The 19,520-nt window shown below is 32.0% G+C and overlaps 1 protein-coding gene across 8 annotated transcripts in view; it reads left to right on the top strand.

Annotated features, from left to right (window-relative positions):
- The first annotated feature begins 18,941 nt into the window (after positions 1-18,941).
- Positions 18,942-19,520, top strand: part of LOC131065276 (uncharacterized) — a 263,489-nt gene continuing 262,910 nt past the window's right edge. For 3 of the 8 annotated variants that reach the window (XR_009111398.2, XM_057999751.2, XM_057999758.2), the window contains exon 1: positions 18,942-19,240. Coding sequence is in view for 5 of the 8 variants with exons in the window: in XM_057999751.2 (XP_057855734.1) it covers positions 19,171-19,240 (70 nt within the window). In the remaining 3 variants the exon portion in view is untranslated. The remainder of the gene's footprint in view (positions 19,241-19,520) is intronic. The other 5 variants (XR_009111404.2, XM_057999781.2, XM_057999742.2 and 2 more) reach the window with 3 other exon arrangements.

Here is a 19,520-nt window from a genome sequence, read left to right as displayed (position 1 = left end):
CTGCCTGTGTCGAGTTTGTCGTTGCTGGTGCCGGTATATTTGTCTTGCCAGTATCATATGATTGCAAGGTTGCCATCAATGACAAAACCTTCAATCACCTACAATTTATCATTGGAATGTGCATTTTCCAACACACGAATCTTTAAGTTTAATCAAGGCAGATATCATCTCATTTTTTCATTTTTGATAAGATAGGAAAAGTAGATCATTTCAAGGTTTCAAAAGTTTGAGTTGTTGAGGCCAAAAGTAATCAAGGGTAAAATTTCCAAGTCTCGTTGGTTGAAAAATGCTATGATTGATAGTGACAATATGTCCATTATGAGGGAAGTTCAAACACTGTGAAAGGTAGAAGGTATAACTTTTATGTAAGAGAACCAAGGATGTCCTAATTTCATACAAAATTGATTAAAAAATAGGGATAATAGTGAAGGTAATATCTAAACATTTAGTGCCAACCTCAACTGGAAGAGTGATAGAGCCTATTAGGACAAGTGAAACCATCATGCACCTTAATCATAATATCATTTTTATCATATGTTTCTTGATGAAATTATTGTATAAAGATATTTTCTTCAATAATAACATTCACCATACATATTGGATCAATGAGAAATCCTTGTGAGAGATTTCCTTTAATCTTCACAGTAATGTACAATGATCCATTAGTTGCTTCAATAGTCTCCCTAGAATCAAAGGTAGTACATGCTCCAGGTTTAGGTTTGGGTTGTTCAATAAGGCTCACAACAATGTTAGATGCTATGCTCGGCTTAGATTCAATGACATTAGTAGAATGAGAAGGAAAAGGATTAGTAAAGATTCACAAATTCTGATTAGGAGGTGCCACAAATTTTTTCCCTCGTCATTCAAACCCTCCAAGTATATGGTATTGGAATCAATAAGGTCTTGGATCTTATGCCTCAATTTGTAACACATTTTAGTATCATGGTCAACTTGATGACGATATTGGAAAAATGCTTTATGATTGAAAGCAACTGGTAAAGGCTTAGAGGTATCTATAGGTTTAATGGGAGGAAGTTGCCACTCATTAGAACTCATAAATCTATACATTATAATGTGTTAAGATTCATATAGTAGAGGTAATTCTCCTATAAATAATGATGATAAAGTGGCCACACCTAGCATTGTGGTTGCGACTTGTGTATTAATGTGATTGGAAGAGTTATCATTGATCTTGATGAAGCCTTTGTTTTTCTTTTGGAATGATTGTTGTGCACTATCATTCTTATCAACCATAGCCATTGAAGAAGATGATTTAAACTAGCTCCCTTGAAGTTGATAGTTATGACTCCTTGCACAAAATTGTGTGAAAGATAAAAACTCAGAAAATAGAAGCTTATCTCTAATATCCTTTTGCAAATTAGTAATAAAAATTCTTTGAGCATCACCATCAAGCACGAGATAAGAAATTTGTGAATGAATTTTTCTATATATAGCAATGAAATAAGTCACTTTTTCTTCAACTCCTTGCTTGAAATGAATCAAATTAGTCAAAGTAATTTCAAGACAAATTTATTTTGAAATTGTTCAATGAATGTATTAGCCAATTGTTGAAAATAAGTGACCTAATAACAAGGAAAAGAGAAATACCAGTGCAAATATTTATCTCTAAAAGTGTGAGCAAATATTTTTTCCACGAGTCTATGATCATGGGAGAAATCACTACACAAGGTTTTAAATTTTCACATGAGTCAAGGGGTCACCTTTTCCATAGATAACTCCAATTAGGGAATTTTAACACTATTAGGATCAACTGCATGAACCATATCATCAAATAGTCAGCTAGATACATTATATGTGGGGACATTGAATTTAGATTGGGTCAAAGAATCTAATTGTTGTTATAAGGATGACACTCTTTAAGCTAGGTTATTGATAGTGGCCTTAGTGGATGAGTTGGAATTTGACATGTTGGATTGAGATGGAGATGTAATATTGCGATAGGTTTGTGGAGGTTGAGAATAAGGAGGTGGAATATTATGGTATATTGGTAAAGGAGATGGTTGGGAAAAAAATGGAAGGCTAACAAAAGAAGGTGTGTAGGAATATTGATTAATAGGATTGCCCCCATGAATAACATGTGTAGGATTAGCATTTTGTTTAGATGCAGTCATGGTAGAAGATGTATGTGTAGACACATTAAGAAAGGATGTATGCATAGGGATGAAATGATGAATTTGATTTGTAGGATGAAATTAACCAAGAGTTTTGGCACAAATTTTTATTAGCATAACATTGGTATCAATAATATGAGTAATGCCATGAAACACATACACACAAATTTCATCACTTTGAACCATTCTCCTCAAGCCTTCAATCAAGTGGATTGCCTCACTATTTGAGTTTTATTTACCCATCCATTATTGAAGCTTATCCAACTCATGGTCAAGCTTCCCCAATTGGTCATTAGTAATTCTAGTTAATGATTCATCCTCATCATGAGAAGTGTGAGTGGAATTATTCTCCATAATGTTAGGTATGTCTTGTGTAGGGATTGAGTATTTACTCAAGTTCCTATAGAATAGGTTATTCAACATAGGCTCACACCCCTTAGTATTTAAACTTTGGGAAGCCATAAATATATAACTTTTTCTCACCAACATATTGGATGTAGATGAAAGGGTAATAAAATTCATACACAAGGAAGGAATAACTGTATCAACAAAAGTGAAAAAATGATAATTTTGATAATGCAATCTAAATAAATGATTTAAAAATATAATTTTATTATAAAATTATTGATTAACCAATGAACTAAGCAAATAGATGCTTAAAAATCTAAAAATAACATGCAATGTAAATCAGATTTGAGCAAACAAACCATAAATTATGCAACCCACAAATCATTTTATAACAAAATATCTAGGGTTTTAATGAATTGAACCTCTACATATGTATAATTTTAAATGTGAATTGATTAAATACATAAAAATTATATTTGAAATTGAAAATTTTAAGTAATGCAAGAACTAAGTCGAGTTCACCAAAATATAATGGTTGAAAATAAGGTTTCATAAATTTAGCTATGTAAACTATAAAATTCACTTTTTTTCACATAAAACATTACATTTAGGTATGAAATGAGTTTGATCGATTCAATCTCATCTTCAAGTATGAAATGTATTGAATGGAGATAAGAAATCACCACCCCTTTGTAGGTAATTTGAGGGTGAATGTGTATTATTGAATTTAGATGCTAGATTTAGGGCAAATGATGGAAAATTAAAATAAAAAAACATGAACAACAAGCTACAGATATGGTACATAGAAATAAAATTATATTAGAGCAGAGGGAACATAGAGGAAATTGTGTCAAAGGGCCCAAAATTATGAGACCAAGATGCTTGGGGCAACCCAATCCTGCGACTATTAGATGCAGATGAACAAGAAACTTTTAGAATTAGAATGTCACTTATAATTTGTTCTAAGAAGTTCATCATAAATTCACGAGACCATGATGCTCAGGGTGACCCAATCCTCTAATTATTTCTTCTACAAAATTCAAATTGATCATCGTCGTATTCTATATTGGATTCTTCATTTGCCATGTCTAGATATATTGCCTACACATAGAAAGAAGGAAAATAGTATTCTTAAAATGGGTTTTCCTAGGTCAAACCCTAGGTTTTGAATTAACCCTTGAATTGAAATTGAAATTGAACTTGTAATAGAATTGATTGAATTGAAAAGTACACCTTTTGAGGAGAAGGCTAGATCTAAATTGAAATGCCTGAATTGAAACTTGATACCTTGATGAATCTTTCCTTGAAGTCTTCATGCAAAGGTTAATGATGTCTGTAGAATGTCTTCATAATGCCTTGGTCATGGATGCCAACATGAATGCTTGAAATGTGAACTTGACCTCTCCTTCATTGCCTTGATGATGCTTGATTGCTTTCTCACTTGAATTTGGAATTGATCTTCTAAAATTGTAATTGAGATATCTTCTTGTGTTATAAAAATGAAGGGGTTACGATTGCATTTATACCTAACCACACCAAATGTGTTTGAAATTTTGAAGTAGGTTGAAATGGAGAAAGCCTTCCCACCTCTAAAATGTGACTTTTGTAAGTTCCAATTTTGGGAGGACCATGGTGCCCAAGGCACCCTAATATTGCCAAATAAGACTGAATTTTTAACAAGGTCCCACAAAGGTGCCAAAAATGTTGATTTTGGGTTGTTATGAAGAGAATCAAAGTAGGATCAGGGCATAGAAGGTTGGAATGAAAGAGTGAGGCCTAGGTGAGGATAAAATTGTATAGGGATGCAATTTACAATGCTATAGTACCAAAGGCTAGAGCAATTTGTATATACCAATTAAGAAACAATAACATTCTACTTTCTCTTACCATATGCTTGCCTTATTCAAGAGATATATTATGTACTTCAAAATCTATTTGAGGCAAAACCTACTTTTCCACCTCCTTCCACTGAGAAGGATACAACTTATTTATCTCCTTAGCAACTTTTTTTTAATACTATTCTTGCCTAACTCTTACCACATAGTATTTGAATTTTTTCATCTTCTTAAAATCAACATTTGACAGAAATTATGACAAGCAAGAGCCCTTATGTCACCAGTGTTATTTGTAGCCATTTTTAAGTGCTCTTCACTTTTCATTTTAGGCATGATATGTAGAATCATCTTTGATAGTGAGGACTCAAATTCAATAGCATCTAGCCTTGTTGGCTCTTCTACTACATCTTTTATCTCAATAATTGCTTTCTCTTTCTGATTCAGACTAGAGGTCTTCCACCTCTTAATTTGTTGCTTTGTAGGTATAACAATAGCTTGAGATTGATCCCTTGAATCCTCACTCCTTGATCTAATATATTTTTATTGGAGCACCAAAATCTCTCTAAATTGCAAGGATTCACTCTTCTGCTACCATCAATTGATGTACATTGGAAAATATCTTTTGAATTTCAACTATTTTATTTTCCTCATTTATAAAATATTCTAGGAACTTAGGGTCTTTCTACATTTTTAAATTTTCACCCCTACAATCCCCAACAATTTCCTTATTTTATCCATCACCTCCTCAATTGTAAGGAGATTTCTTATTACATCTTCATTAAAATAGAAATAATGAGAAAATGGAAGCCTCTTCATGCTAGCCCTAACTGCATCAATGAATCCCTCTAGATTAAATTTGATAATAGGGCACTCAAAAATCCCATGTCTTTGTAGAATATGATATATCTGAACTAAACCATCCTTATTTGCACCCTAAATTTTAGAAAAATTCAAAGAGGTTGGAAAAAATGAACTTTATTTTTTTCTGACCCTTTAGATAAGACTTGTCTGACTCATTAAAGAGTCATATTATCTCCAAGTATGCAATTATCTCAGACACACATACTGACAGGATATAGAGATTTATAGGGCACCCCTATATTATAAATTAGGTGGAGTAAGAATGGAGTTCCAACCACCTCAATTGTGCTTGATTCCCAATAACAGGTTCCTCTTAGTTCCTAAAAAATTTCATGATCTCCTTTGGCAACCTCTCTACATTTTCTCAAAAATAGAGCAACAATTTTTTCATAAAGAACTCCTTGAAAATGATAAAGCTTGAATTATCATAATCCATATCCCATACATAGGTCCAATATTTCATAGAGTGGGAATTACTTTTTGCATAAGCATATATAATCTATATAGTATTGTCAAATAGACCTTTACTAGGATACAAGAATGTGGCACATTAATGAATACCACTTGCAATCAAACTTTGTAGTATTGGCCTTAATGGCCACCATTTATTTGTGCATTTTGTCCATCAAGAAGGTTGTAAAATCAAATTTATTATTTACCATGTTATCTTGTATAGTTGATGCCATGTACATCACACTAATTGCAATCTTCAACTCAACATTCTTTCTAACAATCTAACATAAATAATGGTAGGTATTGATAAAATAATCTTCAAATGTCTCTAGACCAAAGGCTCATCCTCCATAAATGAAATCTTGATTGGCTTGGCACCTTAACCTTTGATCCTGTACTTTGGAATGTACACTAACCTATACACACTCTTATGTAGTTGGTATGTCTCTCTAAAGGTATTTAAATTTACTTACTTTATTTACAACCCTATTCAACCCAAATACATAATAAATGAAGGCCTTTATGAAAGAAATTATTGGAGCTCTACTTCTAGCTAAAACACTCCTTGCCTTAGCATCACATCTTACAATAGCTATGAAAAATTCATCATCAATAAAGACATTGGGCACCACCACTTTTCTTTTCCCATATATAACATCAATCCATTCCTGAGAGGAAAGTGTGCTAATCATTTTTTTTACTAGTGTTCAAATAGGGACCACCCTAAAACTATCAATTTTATATCTATGACTCCTTCCAAATAATTAATTATCTTGTCATCGGGACCTCCTCAACCATAGACATTTGTAGGCCTTCTATAAAACCTAGTGCACTAAAAGAAAAAGTTTTCCTTAAACCCCTTTTTAGTTGCAAATAATTTGTTTTTCTTAAACTTAGGATTTGCAAACAAGGGAAGGGTTTATAATTTATATAAATTCTCATCTATTCACTTCAAAATTCATTTCAAATCAAACCACAACAATAATTACAAGCTTATAAATATGAAAGGGGCCTCATTCCTTCAGGCAGTAGGGTTTGTTAAACGAGGGGTTTCAACGAAGGATGGTCGAATGATCTTGCTTCCCTCTTTGGGCTATAACTTCCTATCGGGGGTCCCTTCCTCGAGCTTCTGGTTAGGCCTTCCGGTTGACCCTCCTTATTCGAGTTGTGGAGGATCTTTCTTCTTTCTCTATTTTAAAAATGCATCTATTCAAATTATGAATGCTCCAACCCAACCTAGCAAATTCGAGCAATACAATTTTCATATTACCATCTTATAATCCATGTCACAAGAAAACCTAGTTTATCACTTTTGTTGCAGAGAGAACAATTCACTAACAAAATCAAATTGAAATGGAAAGTAATTATCCAAATGATCCTGTTGGCGTATTTATTTTGATCGAACATGCAAAATATTGACCTAAACCAATCTTTTTGTTATTAATGCATATTCATTTGACCAATGGTGCTTGAAACTAGCCATTCATAATTTTGAATGTGGACCATTGATTTAGCAAAATTGCATCAAGATTGATGATTATGATTAAATAGGTCAGATTTAAAAATACCCTTACATGCCGATGAAAATATTGACCAATTAGAGCACCACATGCAACACAACACTTTTACCATGAGCAATAGTAAGTGTCATGAGTCAGCATATCACACACTCACAGATGAAAATGAGGCCCATCTTTTTGACACCATGCTACCACAAAAAGGCTCTTCTTAGCTTTGTAGAACATCAAGCTCACCTCCATGTGGCATTATGTAGTACCCACTCTTTTTTTGGCTTGTCAGACTTTGTGGTTTTGAGTTTCTATGTGGCTTAGACCCTTTTGGTGTTGGTCAATTTTGACATTAGATGTGATGCTTATTATGTCTCTTGACTTATATGTGATATTCACGCTTTATGCTTGATGGATCGATGATGATGTCTATGATGTGATTATATGATGTTATTTATGCTTGGTTAGTCAAATAATTATTGAGATGGATTAAATATGTGTTGTTAGGATTAATCATTATGTTTCTCAATGTTTATTTGATTTGACATAGACTATATTATGTCTTTGATGTGCTTGGGTGAAAGGGAAAAGTGTCGCACTACTCTTTATGAGTAAGCTATGTCGCTTCCATTCCCTTTTCATAGTATGATGTTATATGGATCATATGTGTATATATATATGCTCAATAGTTTATTTATGCAGCTGCAGGTACCGAGCATCGACTCCACCTGAACCTTGAGGTCTGAGTGTGCTCTATGACCCAATGGTAATGTGGAAAAATATGGAGTTATAAGTTAGACCCTTGACATGACCATCGTCCCTACGAGAATGAGATTTTTTTCAAGTAGCCCTGTAGTTGTCCGGTCATGTCTTGCGAGTCTTTGTGTTTCGTTGGTTCTTAGTTCTTCATCCTTGAGTGTAGTTTTATGTTTATTTAATTTGGGGGTTAAAAGGAAAATTAATATTAATACATAAAATGAATTAATGAGCTTAATTTATTAATGTTAGTAATAAATGGAAAATTTGTAGCAACATTATATTAAATTAATTTGTTGAGCTAAATGATTTAAATTATTTAACTAATTTTGAAAATGGTTATTTAAATTTGGAAATAAGACATTTAATTTGGTATTTTAATTGTTCTCTTAAAATATATTAAAAACCAATTATATCTATTTGTTTTAAAATTAAATTATTTGAGTGTGTAAAAGGGGTTTGCGAAATATAATTAATTATTGGAGTTAGTGGGTTGAATCTTGCACGCAATTTGTATGGGGAGTTACTTTTTGGAAAAAGGGGATATCTCCTACTTTTTCAAAAAGGAAGGGGGAGGAAATTTTGGTTCTCGTGAAGAATATTTCCTTTGAATTTTTGGGGATGGGATTTTGAAATGAATATGGGGGGAGTCTGGTGAATTTTTTTGGGGGAAAATGGAATTTTGGTTTTGGGAATTTTGGAGGAAAAACTGAAAAATAAAGTACAGAGGGAAGGGTTTGGAAGAATTTCCTAGAGCATTATGGAATTGTGTCGATTGTGTTTTGCGGGATTGAGATTTGGTGAAGTAGTGGATTTCTTTGGGATTTTCACTTCTACCTCTATGTTAGCTTCCAAATAGCATATAGAGGTAGGGATCTAGATCCCCTTTCTACTTGTGTAATTTCATCAAAGTCTGAAAGAAAACTAGTTTTCTTTGTTTTGCTTTAATGGAAAAATTAAATAGAATTGTCTCCTAACTGGGAAAACTTTGGGTTATTGATTCTTGAATTTAATTTCGGATTTAAAATTTGTGTCTAGGAATAATTTTTATCCGTGACTTTGGTTTTGTAGGATTAGTAATTTTAATTACAACATAGAATTTTTGGTTATTGAATTGGTTGTGAATCTGGGTTATAATCCATGTCAGTGGCCTTAAATTTATGGTTTTCCCTGATTGAATTTGTCTTCAGATTTCAATTGATTTTTTTTCTAGGTATTAAAAAAAATTAGAAGATTGATCTCCATTTATGAATTTCGAATTATGGATCAAAATGGTTAAACTTTCTTTATTTGGAATTTTGACCAGTGAATCCTTGTTTTAATTTTTTTTAATATATAATATGTAATTTATTCTATAATTTTATTTTTAATGTTTTTTTGTTTATTATTTTTGTTGTGGGGAGCCTACCGACAGTTGTGGGGGTTCAACCCACAACCCTCTGTCTGATAAAAAATAATAATAGTAAAATTATAGGAATGGATTATGATTTCTTAAATGTATTGAGTGACAAAATGTTAGTTTTATTGTGCAAATTTATAAGGAATAAAGTGGGTAATAGTGGTTTTATTTTTGGGGTTATTAAAATTAGTATTAACTAAAATTAATTGATGTTAATTGATGTATAGGTAATGTTAAGGTCTCTTATAGTATTAAATTATGATTGGTTCTCTTATGTTTGGCATAATGTGACCTTGTATTTGCTTTTGGATTTTGTCTATCATAGCTGGTAACACAAGAATATTGTTTAATGTACTTTCGTTCCAGAGGCTAAGGAAATATTTGAGTCCTTTATTGCTAATTGATATTCTTTGTCTCATAATGTAATGCGATTAGTGTCTTGCATGCCTTTTATGTTAGTTACTCATTCTTTGTTCTACATTATATGCCCTTGTTTGTTATCTTGTTCTAGGAAGTGAGTCAAGCTTTGCTATGGTAGGGGGTTTTGTCTCTTTGTGGTTTCGAGTGTCATAGATCATGTGAGGTATTTTGGTTTCCTAGATGCAAATCAAGGGGGAGTGGCTTTCATTTGGGGCTGGGACCCAAAGTGGTCGCTAGGGTAACTCAATGAGGGTTTTGTAATCAAGTGGAAATTTAAATAATGAACTTGGGTGGGTAGTTAGATCACATTAAAAAAGATTAATTGTTGCCTCTCTTACTCTCAGATGTTTGTTTAGGTCTGAGGTAAGTGGAGAAGGCTTGTAATGGCATCCAATCTTTTCCCTTTGAAAGGTTGGTATGGTCCTCTAGTGTTTGTATGGGGGTTGGGGGTTGGTAGAGGTCACCAGGATAACCTAGGATGGGGACCAGGACCTAGTGGAGACTGACCAGGGTAACCCATGATAACCTATTGATGACACTCTTCCCTATTGCATACCTAGTGGTCTCTTTTGGTTAATTTTCTTTCCTTGGTTTGTTTGGGGCCTCTGGAATTGGTTGGTTTACTTGTGAGTATCTTGTGAGTCTCGTATGAGTCATTTGTGTATCCTCTTATACTTCCTTCCATCTTTTGGGTCTGGCTGATACCTCCTAGCATAGGGGGTGGACCTGATGGTACAACAAGGTTGGTTGGAGTTCCTTTTGCACCCATTAGGTCTTTTCCATCCTTCACCATGATCGTGGTGGCTTGCGTGAGGATTGAAGACTTGCATAATGAACCTGATTTATGTATCCATCTCACTATTTGTACTCTTGGAGATTATATCCTTATGGATACATTGTAATACAATTTGATGACCATATGTATATTTTCACGACAATGTAATATGTATCATGATATTAATATATTTTATGAGGTTTCTTATGCTCTTGTATGTTTGGATAATGTTATTACTTGAGTAACATCGTTATGGAGCCTTGAGGACTATTGCTAGTTATTATTTGTACATCTTTTCTCTTATCATATTGTATCATGTAACTCTATGCATATGTATGGTTTATTTTACTTTCAAAAAAAAAAAAATATTTGCATTTTCATTAGTTTATTTGTTTAAGTCCTCTGGGCCTCATAGTAGGGGCGTTACACATTATATTGTAGTAGTGTGCATTTGGCTAGAATTTGATAGTTATATCATCGTGGGGGTGCACTCCAATAAAAATAAAACCAACTTGGGCCAAACAACATATCTTGGGAGATAGATTTGGACCCACTGGACATTTGTTAATATTGTACAACCTCATGGGACGTGCCTAATTTGACTCCAAAACCATGCAATATCATATGATTGATAACTTTCATGTTGTGCGAACACAAAAACTATATAATAGGCACATAATGGCTACAAAGCTCGGTAGAAGCGTTGTGAATGTTGTCCCCCACTATAGTATAACACGAAAGTTATCAACGCACAACAAGACATTTTTGGAGCCAAAATAGCTATAGCTCAGCCTCGTGGTTCTGACATATCTAGATCTCGTAGGTACATATTGATCATTGATTCCACTTCCATAAACATTAGCCCAAGACTTATGAAAATTAAGCAAGACATGACAAGCCAATAACTAGGATATGAGAATATGCATGACACTAGACACTTTAAGTTATAACTTAAGTGCTTTATGATTGGGACTAGTAGGTCAACATTAAAATAACACAAGCCTAAGATTTTAAGGCTAGGAAATGACTTTGCATACTTAGATAGTTTATTTATAGGGTTTAAGTAGATAGAGAGGTCAAAAAATGTGCAGATCTCTACTAGTATCTCGGGCTTGACTTGTACAATCTTGAAGGCGTGATCCTATTTTTAGAGGAAAATATGAGATTATTTGTAGAATCAAATAAATGCACCAAATATAATAAATATTTTTAACCACCACTTAGATGAGTGAAACATGGGATGTTCCAATAATAATCTGAATTCAAAATCAATAGGTTATTAGAATTGCTCGAGGAGATAAGCTTATAAGTCAAGAGGAGTGATTGATGTCCTCCACCTCTCCACTCTCTTACCATCTCTACCACTTTACCTTATTCTTCTTCCAACCTTTCCACTTGCCTTTGAATTCCGTCCAAGCATCTTCCCACTCTCTCCCTATCTTGGGTAAAATTTCTCCTACGTGATCTCAACCATCCATCCCTTTTAGGATGAATTCAAACTTGAAACCATTGGTCTATTTGTCTCTTAAACTCTAATTTGAATCTTTGCTTCCATTTTATTTTTAGCCACCAACTTTGAGCTTTTATTTTATTTGGTTGTTTGCTTTTTTAGGGCACTCATTCTTACAACTTGGAAGAAGACTCAAAGTCTACAGAGACTTTCTTGGGAGTGATTATCTTGTTTTCATTATTTTAATGTTGCGTCATTTGATATTTTGAATATTAATATGACTGTGCACTCTTATTTCTTACATTCTTCATAGAGTAGTTTGGTTTAGCATAAATTTGAGGAATAGGTGGCATTCTGTTGATAATTTATGTGCTCTAGATTTCAGGCTACACTATGATCCAATACTTTTTTATGTGATTATATCTATGTCAATCATCACTTTGAGTTTCACACACCTAGCCTTTGAACACATGCTAATTATCAAGGTTTAGTGTTTATACATGTACCTTTAATGGGCATGTTATGCTAGGGTATGAAAGTCTACTATCTTCTCTTTTATGCATTGGTCAAATCCATTGTTCTTGTTTTCACAATGTATAATGATATGATAATGAAAATACAAAATGGAAGGAGTTTGATGTAGATGTGTTTCTAAGTTGAGATATTTCTTAAATGTTGTAAATATGATTTAATGGTATATAATTATGATAAATTCTATTTGATATTTCAAATGATATATATATTTTTCTTTAAACAAGCAATCCTAAGTGTTTGATTCAAAAATTTTGTGCTTATGGAATCATATTTTGAATTGAGTTTAGCTCATGAATTAAGGAAACCCGTAGTAATGAAGATACACATAATCATAATAATGGTGGCACGCGGGATATAAAAAATGTAGGAATAGGATTTAGGTTTTGACCATTAAAAAAAAATGGAGCTAAATTTAATCAATTTACACACTAGAACTTTCAAATTAAACATTAGAAAAATATACTTATCATTAAGAGTAGAATAAATATAATAAAATGCAAATATATACAAACTAATAATCAATATTATGATTTTTATATTCCAAGATAAAGTAACAAATGTCTTGAAGGACTCAAATATATATCTAAGTTGTAACGACTTTTGAATAATAGTGAATAAGGTTTGTGCATGTTATGGGCTATTTTTCAACTTTGGATGCACAATTTTTTTTTGTCTTTAACACTTTGATTTTCTCTTTGTTTTTCTTATTATATTTCATTTTAGGTTGTGATTTCATGGTTGACCCACATGAATCTTCAACTCCCTCTTTCTCATCTTTCAAAAAACTTATTTTTTTCATTTTCAGGTTGTGATTTCATTTTAAATGCAACAGTTTTATTAAAAAAAATTTTAAAAAATGATTTAAAAATCAATTGCTACCTTCCTTAAAGCAAATATATCCCCATAATCATTTTTAATCCTAACTCTGTGGTAGATGATTTAGTTTTCTTCTAGAGGCATGTCCTTATTTGTAAGTTCATGGGGTTCGATCTAATTTAAGGACACTTGAAGATTAGGCTCATCAATATTGGCTAATTGAACAAGACATGGAGATTACCCTAGTTGTCAATGTGTATTTTTTTTATTTTGATAATATTTCTAATTATGTTTGATTTTTTTTAAGGAGACACTTATTTATTCAAAAATGTTGGTCATTTCATCATACCTTGGCATTTAGACTATCAATATTGTGGAACTCTTTTCTAAGGTTCCAATTTGGATTCATTTATGTGCCCTATTGCTAATTTTTTGGAAAGATGAATTTTGATAATTTTAGTTAATTTGTTTGGTTTCTATTCGGGTACCTCATACTAGTTAAGTACAAATCTATGTTGAGCTAGATTTAAATAATCCTTTACTCATAAATCTTTATATTTCGTGGAGAGATTTTATTTGGAATCAAAGTTTGGATTATAAAGTAATTCCTTTTAGATGCAAATGGTGACATCATCATGCACATCTATTATTCATTGTCCCTAACTTAAACCAAATGATTCTTCTAAGAAATTGACACAAGAGGATAAAAGAATAAACAAAAGAATTATTGAATGCTAATGGATTTACCATGGCTAGTAGGAAAGTTAAGATTGAACACCTCCAAATCCTAGAGGACCTATAGTATGTAAAATAAATAAAAATATTTTTTCTATTATAGTAGAAATACTCATCAAATTTAGGATTATCATGATGGAAATTGAGAATGGATAGTAGTAAGTTAGGTGAATTATGAAATATGTAGGATTGAGCAAATCAATGTAAACTATAAGATGCTATTTTTTTCAATGATAAGCAAGATTGTACAAAACAAGTCCTTCCATTTTTTTGGGATTCAAGATGTGCCTACTATCATTATTAATGTGTACCATGCCCTTTGGAGAAAAAATGTGTATTATTTTTATCCAAAACCTTCTTTGTATTCCTAACAAGTCTCAAACTCTACAAGATAATCTTTCGATCTTTGAAAAGATAGAACATGTGCCTAAAACCCCTATCATAAACTATCGTATATAAGAAAAACTTTTTTTTTCATCTAGAAGATGACTTGAAATCAATATATTAAAATAAAATAGGGAAATAGATCTATCAAACAAGGCTTTAGGTATTAAACAATGTCAAAATAAAAAAACAAGGGAGATGAGAGATACTCAAAGTAGGTCATAAGATTGATCACATGATAAATCCCAATCTTCTGGAGGACATATTTTGACTTTGGGTCTTCTCAATCAAGTGGTTTCATCCCTCTCTAGCCCACCTCAATCATGATTATTTCGTGGAATGGAAGAGGGCTTTGAAATGCCCAAACATAATATTGTTAGAAGAATGATTAAAGATTTTAACTCCTTTATGTAATTAGTTTAAGAAACTAAGATTCCCAAAGAACCAAATCATTTTTTGGTAATAATATTAGTAGTTATTAGGAAAGTATTACAATTTATATCCATGGTCTATTTATTGGTCTTACATATGCTTAAGATTCTAGATATTTTTCTCTACAAATGTTATTCAATTTTTAATGCTAGTTTCTCATTAAAAGGGGTTACTAGTACTAGTAATCTTAGTATCTAATCATTAGTTGTAATGCTCACTAAGATTCCCCAAACTAAAGTTAAATTTTGGGATGATCTATAGGTTCACATAGGTGTTCCTCTACATGATTATCCTTGGATTATCGGAGGTGACTTCAATGCTATGTTATCTCTTAATGAAAAAAGGGTGGACTTCCTACCCTCCCTTCGCTAATCTTATTCTTCTAGGAAATATTAATCAACTTAAGTTATTGAATACCCTAATTAGTGTTTGTTCTTTTATTTGGATTAATTGAGGAATTAGGGACACTTTTATTGAACAATGTTTGGATATATTTTTGGTAGGTGATTCTTTGCCTTCACAAAATCATTGACTAAACTCTTCCATCCTAAAAAATGTGAGTTTGGATGGCTAGCCCATAACATTACATTAGAAAGGATCTTATAAGCCTCAAAATACCCCTTTTAAATTTCAGATCTTGTGATTAAAAGAATATGAATTGTACGAAAGAATAAACTTTGGTGGTAGGTAGGTTAGCCTTGTCATGGTACAACTTTATATACTTTGTTTTACTTATTATGTTTTATAAAAAAAACTCTGAGGATGAATTTTTTCTCCAGGTTGTAACATTATGTAAAGGAAAAATAATATTTTAACAATCTCAAGGTGATTCAAAGATAGGACAAGTTTAGGATTTTATCCATTCGAGGTATCCAATTAGAGGTGGTTTCTCCCTTTTATGATTTGTTGAAAGTTTCCACTAATTTCTTTGTCGATAAAATTTATAATTTTGAATTGTACTCTTTGATTTATATCCCCTCAAGATAATTATTTCTTTAATTTCTTTATTTCTTTTGATGGGTTAGAGTAGGTGTTTTAATGATGAAAAAAAGATAAAACTGTAGGTCTAGATGGTTTTCCTATCTAGTTCTTTCAAGATTTCTCAAATAAATTATCAAAGAGAACATTTTGAAGCCTTTTGAGGAACTGCACACCTAAAAACAAATGTTAAATATCTTAATAACTTTTTCTAACTTTGGTTCCTAAAATAGATCATATTTTTTACTTTTTCTAGTTTCCAACTTTAACTCTTTGTAATACTACATATAATATTTTTTCAAAACTATTATTCAGTTGTTGAAATGGTTCTTCCTTCTATCATTTCTCCATAACATAGGGGTTTGTTCATGATCCCCAATGGTATTATTATTAACTTGCAAGCTATTCACTCTATGTCTGTTAAAAAGAAAATTTGTATGTTCATTAAAACTTGATTTTTCTAAGGCTTATGACATGGTTTGTTAAAAACTTGTGAAAGATATTTAACTTGGTTTTATTTTTGACGAGAAAAAGATTTAATGGGTCATGGCTTGTTATACCTCTCATTTTTCTATGATTACAAATGATTTTCTTTCTAATATTTTTATTTAGAACGACGCTTGTGTAAGGTATATTCTCTCTTTATATCTTTTTCTCATTTTGGTAGGAATTGGTAGGTCTTTAAAGATTCTTGATTTAATTTGGTTTTTTTTGGTTTCCACATGGTGAAAGATATGGATCCTCTTACCCATACTTTCTTTGTGGATGACACTTGTTTGATGGACAATACCACTGTTGAGGAAGCTACTAATATTAAGTGAGCTCTTGACATTTATTGTTGTGCATTTGGTCAACTTTGGAATAAAAAGTCTCAATATGAAGCCTCATCTTCAAGAATATGTTGCTAATATCTTTATTTTTACGTTGCTTTTCCTCCCAAATATTTAGGTATCCCTCTTTTTCATGATTGCCTTGGAAAAAGAGATTGTAATGCTGTGTTGGATTATATTCAACATTATATTAGTCATTGGACACATAGATACATCGATTTGGCTAGATTTATTGCCCTTCCTAAAGCTATTGTTTCAACTCTCCTAGTTAATAGATTTGTGTCTCATGCAACTCTAAAAGGCACCATTTATGGTTTGGTTTGTGAGATGAGACAATTTATTTGGGAAAGAAATTTAATGAAAAATACATGGGATAAAATTTGTCAGCTTAAAGAGAGAGGAATATTAGGTTTGAGATCTTTAGTCCTTAACAATATAGCTCTTTTTTCAAATTATATTAGATACACTATGTGGAGGAATAAAATTGATTGGGGAAAACTATTAAGCACATGTACTTAGATGTGGAGTATCATTCCTTCATTCTTAATATGTTGACCCTTGGTAAGGGTTCTTAGATATGAATAATAACAAGGTTTGGTAGTAATCTCATCAAAATTGGCCTCTTCTAGATTGCGGGGAAGGGTGAACTTACTCTTTTTTGGAATGATACAATCCAGAATGACATAGACATCTTTGTATGAAATTATTTAATTTCATTGAATTAAAATGTAATATATTGCAATTGAGTGGAGTTATGTTTTTTCCAGGAGTATGAGGTCATGTAAGACAGTATGAGGATTTATAAATAGAAACCTAAAGATCTTTGACTAAGTCAATACTAGTTCTCCCTTCTCATTGACAAACTGCTCATATTTTAGAATCTTGGAAGGTCTCTTTAGATACACATTAAAATATCTTTGGATAAGGTATAAAAAGTTTTGGGATCTATATAATACAAATTAGTTATAAATCTCTTTTTGTATAAATCTTGCAAATTAACAACTCTAAGCTTTGGGAAAGGGTTTGGTATACAAATGTTAGCAAAATGTTAATGCTTTTTTGTGTGGATTAAAGTTTTTGATTAATTTATTTATTATAATAACCTTTACAAATTTGGAATTCATTGTCTAAATAGATGTTTCTTTTGCCTTTAAGATAGAGAGATTGGAAGAAATCTTACTTTAGCCCATCCCATTGCCATTTCCTTTGCTATCTATGGTGTGATTTGTTGGAAGTTTCATGGAATAGTTAATGATTCTATCCAAAAATCTCATGTGAATTAGCCACGACTCTCTTTAAAGCTAAAAACCCTTAATTTGATGCATCATATTGGTCCTAGTATGTTTTGGTGAATATTTGGTGGGAACACGATCACATGATTATTAGTGGTACAACTAGACATATTTGTTAGATTTTGGGTGAAATATGGCTATTTTGAAAGAAGCATGTCAAGTTTGAATTTAAGATTATCAAGTGAGTTCTTAATATGAATTAGAGTTTTCATGAGACATGGTATTTTGTGGTTTCTCCCTCTTCTACATCTTCCAATGATAACCCTCAAGATTATCAACTTACCAAATGGGAACATCCTCCTTCGTGCTTGGTTAAAATTAATGTTGATAGAGCTTCAAAAGTGAGTCCTAATTTTGTTGGCACGGGAGGTGTTTGTTGCAACCATAACACTAAAGTCAATTTATAGTTCATTGGTACTCTTGGTGTTGGCTCTAATAATTTTGTTAAGGCTATGATAATATACCAAGCTCTTGTAGAAGCAAAACTAAAGTTTTTACTACTATTATTCTAAAATTTAACTCTAAATTATCACTTCAAATGAAGTCTTACTCTCACACCTAATAATGAAAACTAAATGAATGTAAGACATCAACATCTCCATTTGTAGTTTCAATGTTGTTAATGTTGTTGAGTCAAATCATACTAGAAGGGAAGGAAATTAGTCTGCCCATTTATTGGTTAAGTCAACTTTCAATTGGAATGGTATCAAGATTGATATTGAAAATAACAAGGATTGTCTTATTCGAGACTCAAGTAGAGACTTTAATATTCTTGTGAATGCTAACTATAGCGCTTCTCTAGATTCTTGATTCTTACCAATGTGCTTGTTTTTTCCTATCAAAACAAACTTTTCTTCTAATACTTAGATCATATATATGATCTTCAAGAAAACAAATGATTATTCCTTATTTTTTATAATTGAAGGGTTCTTCCTCTCTTGCTGATTGTTTATATTTTTTTGAAATAAATTGATGTTTTATTATAATATTTTTCTCTTCATGTTAAAAAAACAAAACTAAATACATTCAAAACAGGACAAAGAGGTTGCCGTCAAACTCATTTGAAAACAGTGGAGTTGAAAGGTCAAATAGAGAAAAATAATAAGAAGGAATTCAGGTGATACTGAAATCCTTGGAGACTAAGAGCAAGCGGAAAAGAAACGTAAGTGGGGAACGCAGTGGAACATTTTCATTGTTATTTGGTTTTGAGGGCAGGGAAGAGCACATTATCTATGGCCTTTTCATGCTTACTGAATCGACAGCAACATTACATGCTTCGCGGAGTTCTTCAGCTTCACTCAAGTAACGGTCTTTATTATTTATTGCAATGTATTGGTAGGAAGAAAAATGGGGTTAGGTTTAGGTAGTCGTCAATACAAGCACGAGTACCAAAAATGCATGTTTGGTTTTTTAATAAACAATCATGAAACTTCGCCTAGTAAACTTAGAGAAATGACAATTACAGTAGTTGGTTTTATTTTTGCACATTTTAAATAGATGTACAAATGATTCCTTGGATATTAAATATAGTGGACAAAGAGCTAAATAGTGAAATTACTAAGGAAGAGTACACAAACAATAT

This window comes from Cryptomeria japonica, chromosome 1 (genome assembly GCF_030272615.1).
Source record: "Cryptomeria japonica chromosome 1, Sugi_1.0, whole genome shotgun sequence".
In the NCBI taxonomy this organism is placed as follows: Eukaryota; Viridiplantae; Streptophyta; class Pinopsida; order Cupressales; family Cupressaceae; genus Cryptomeria; species Cryptomeria japonica.
The sequence above is the reverse complement of the archived record's forward strand: the minus strand, read 5'-3'. Positions and strand labels throughout refer to the sequence as shown.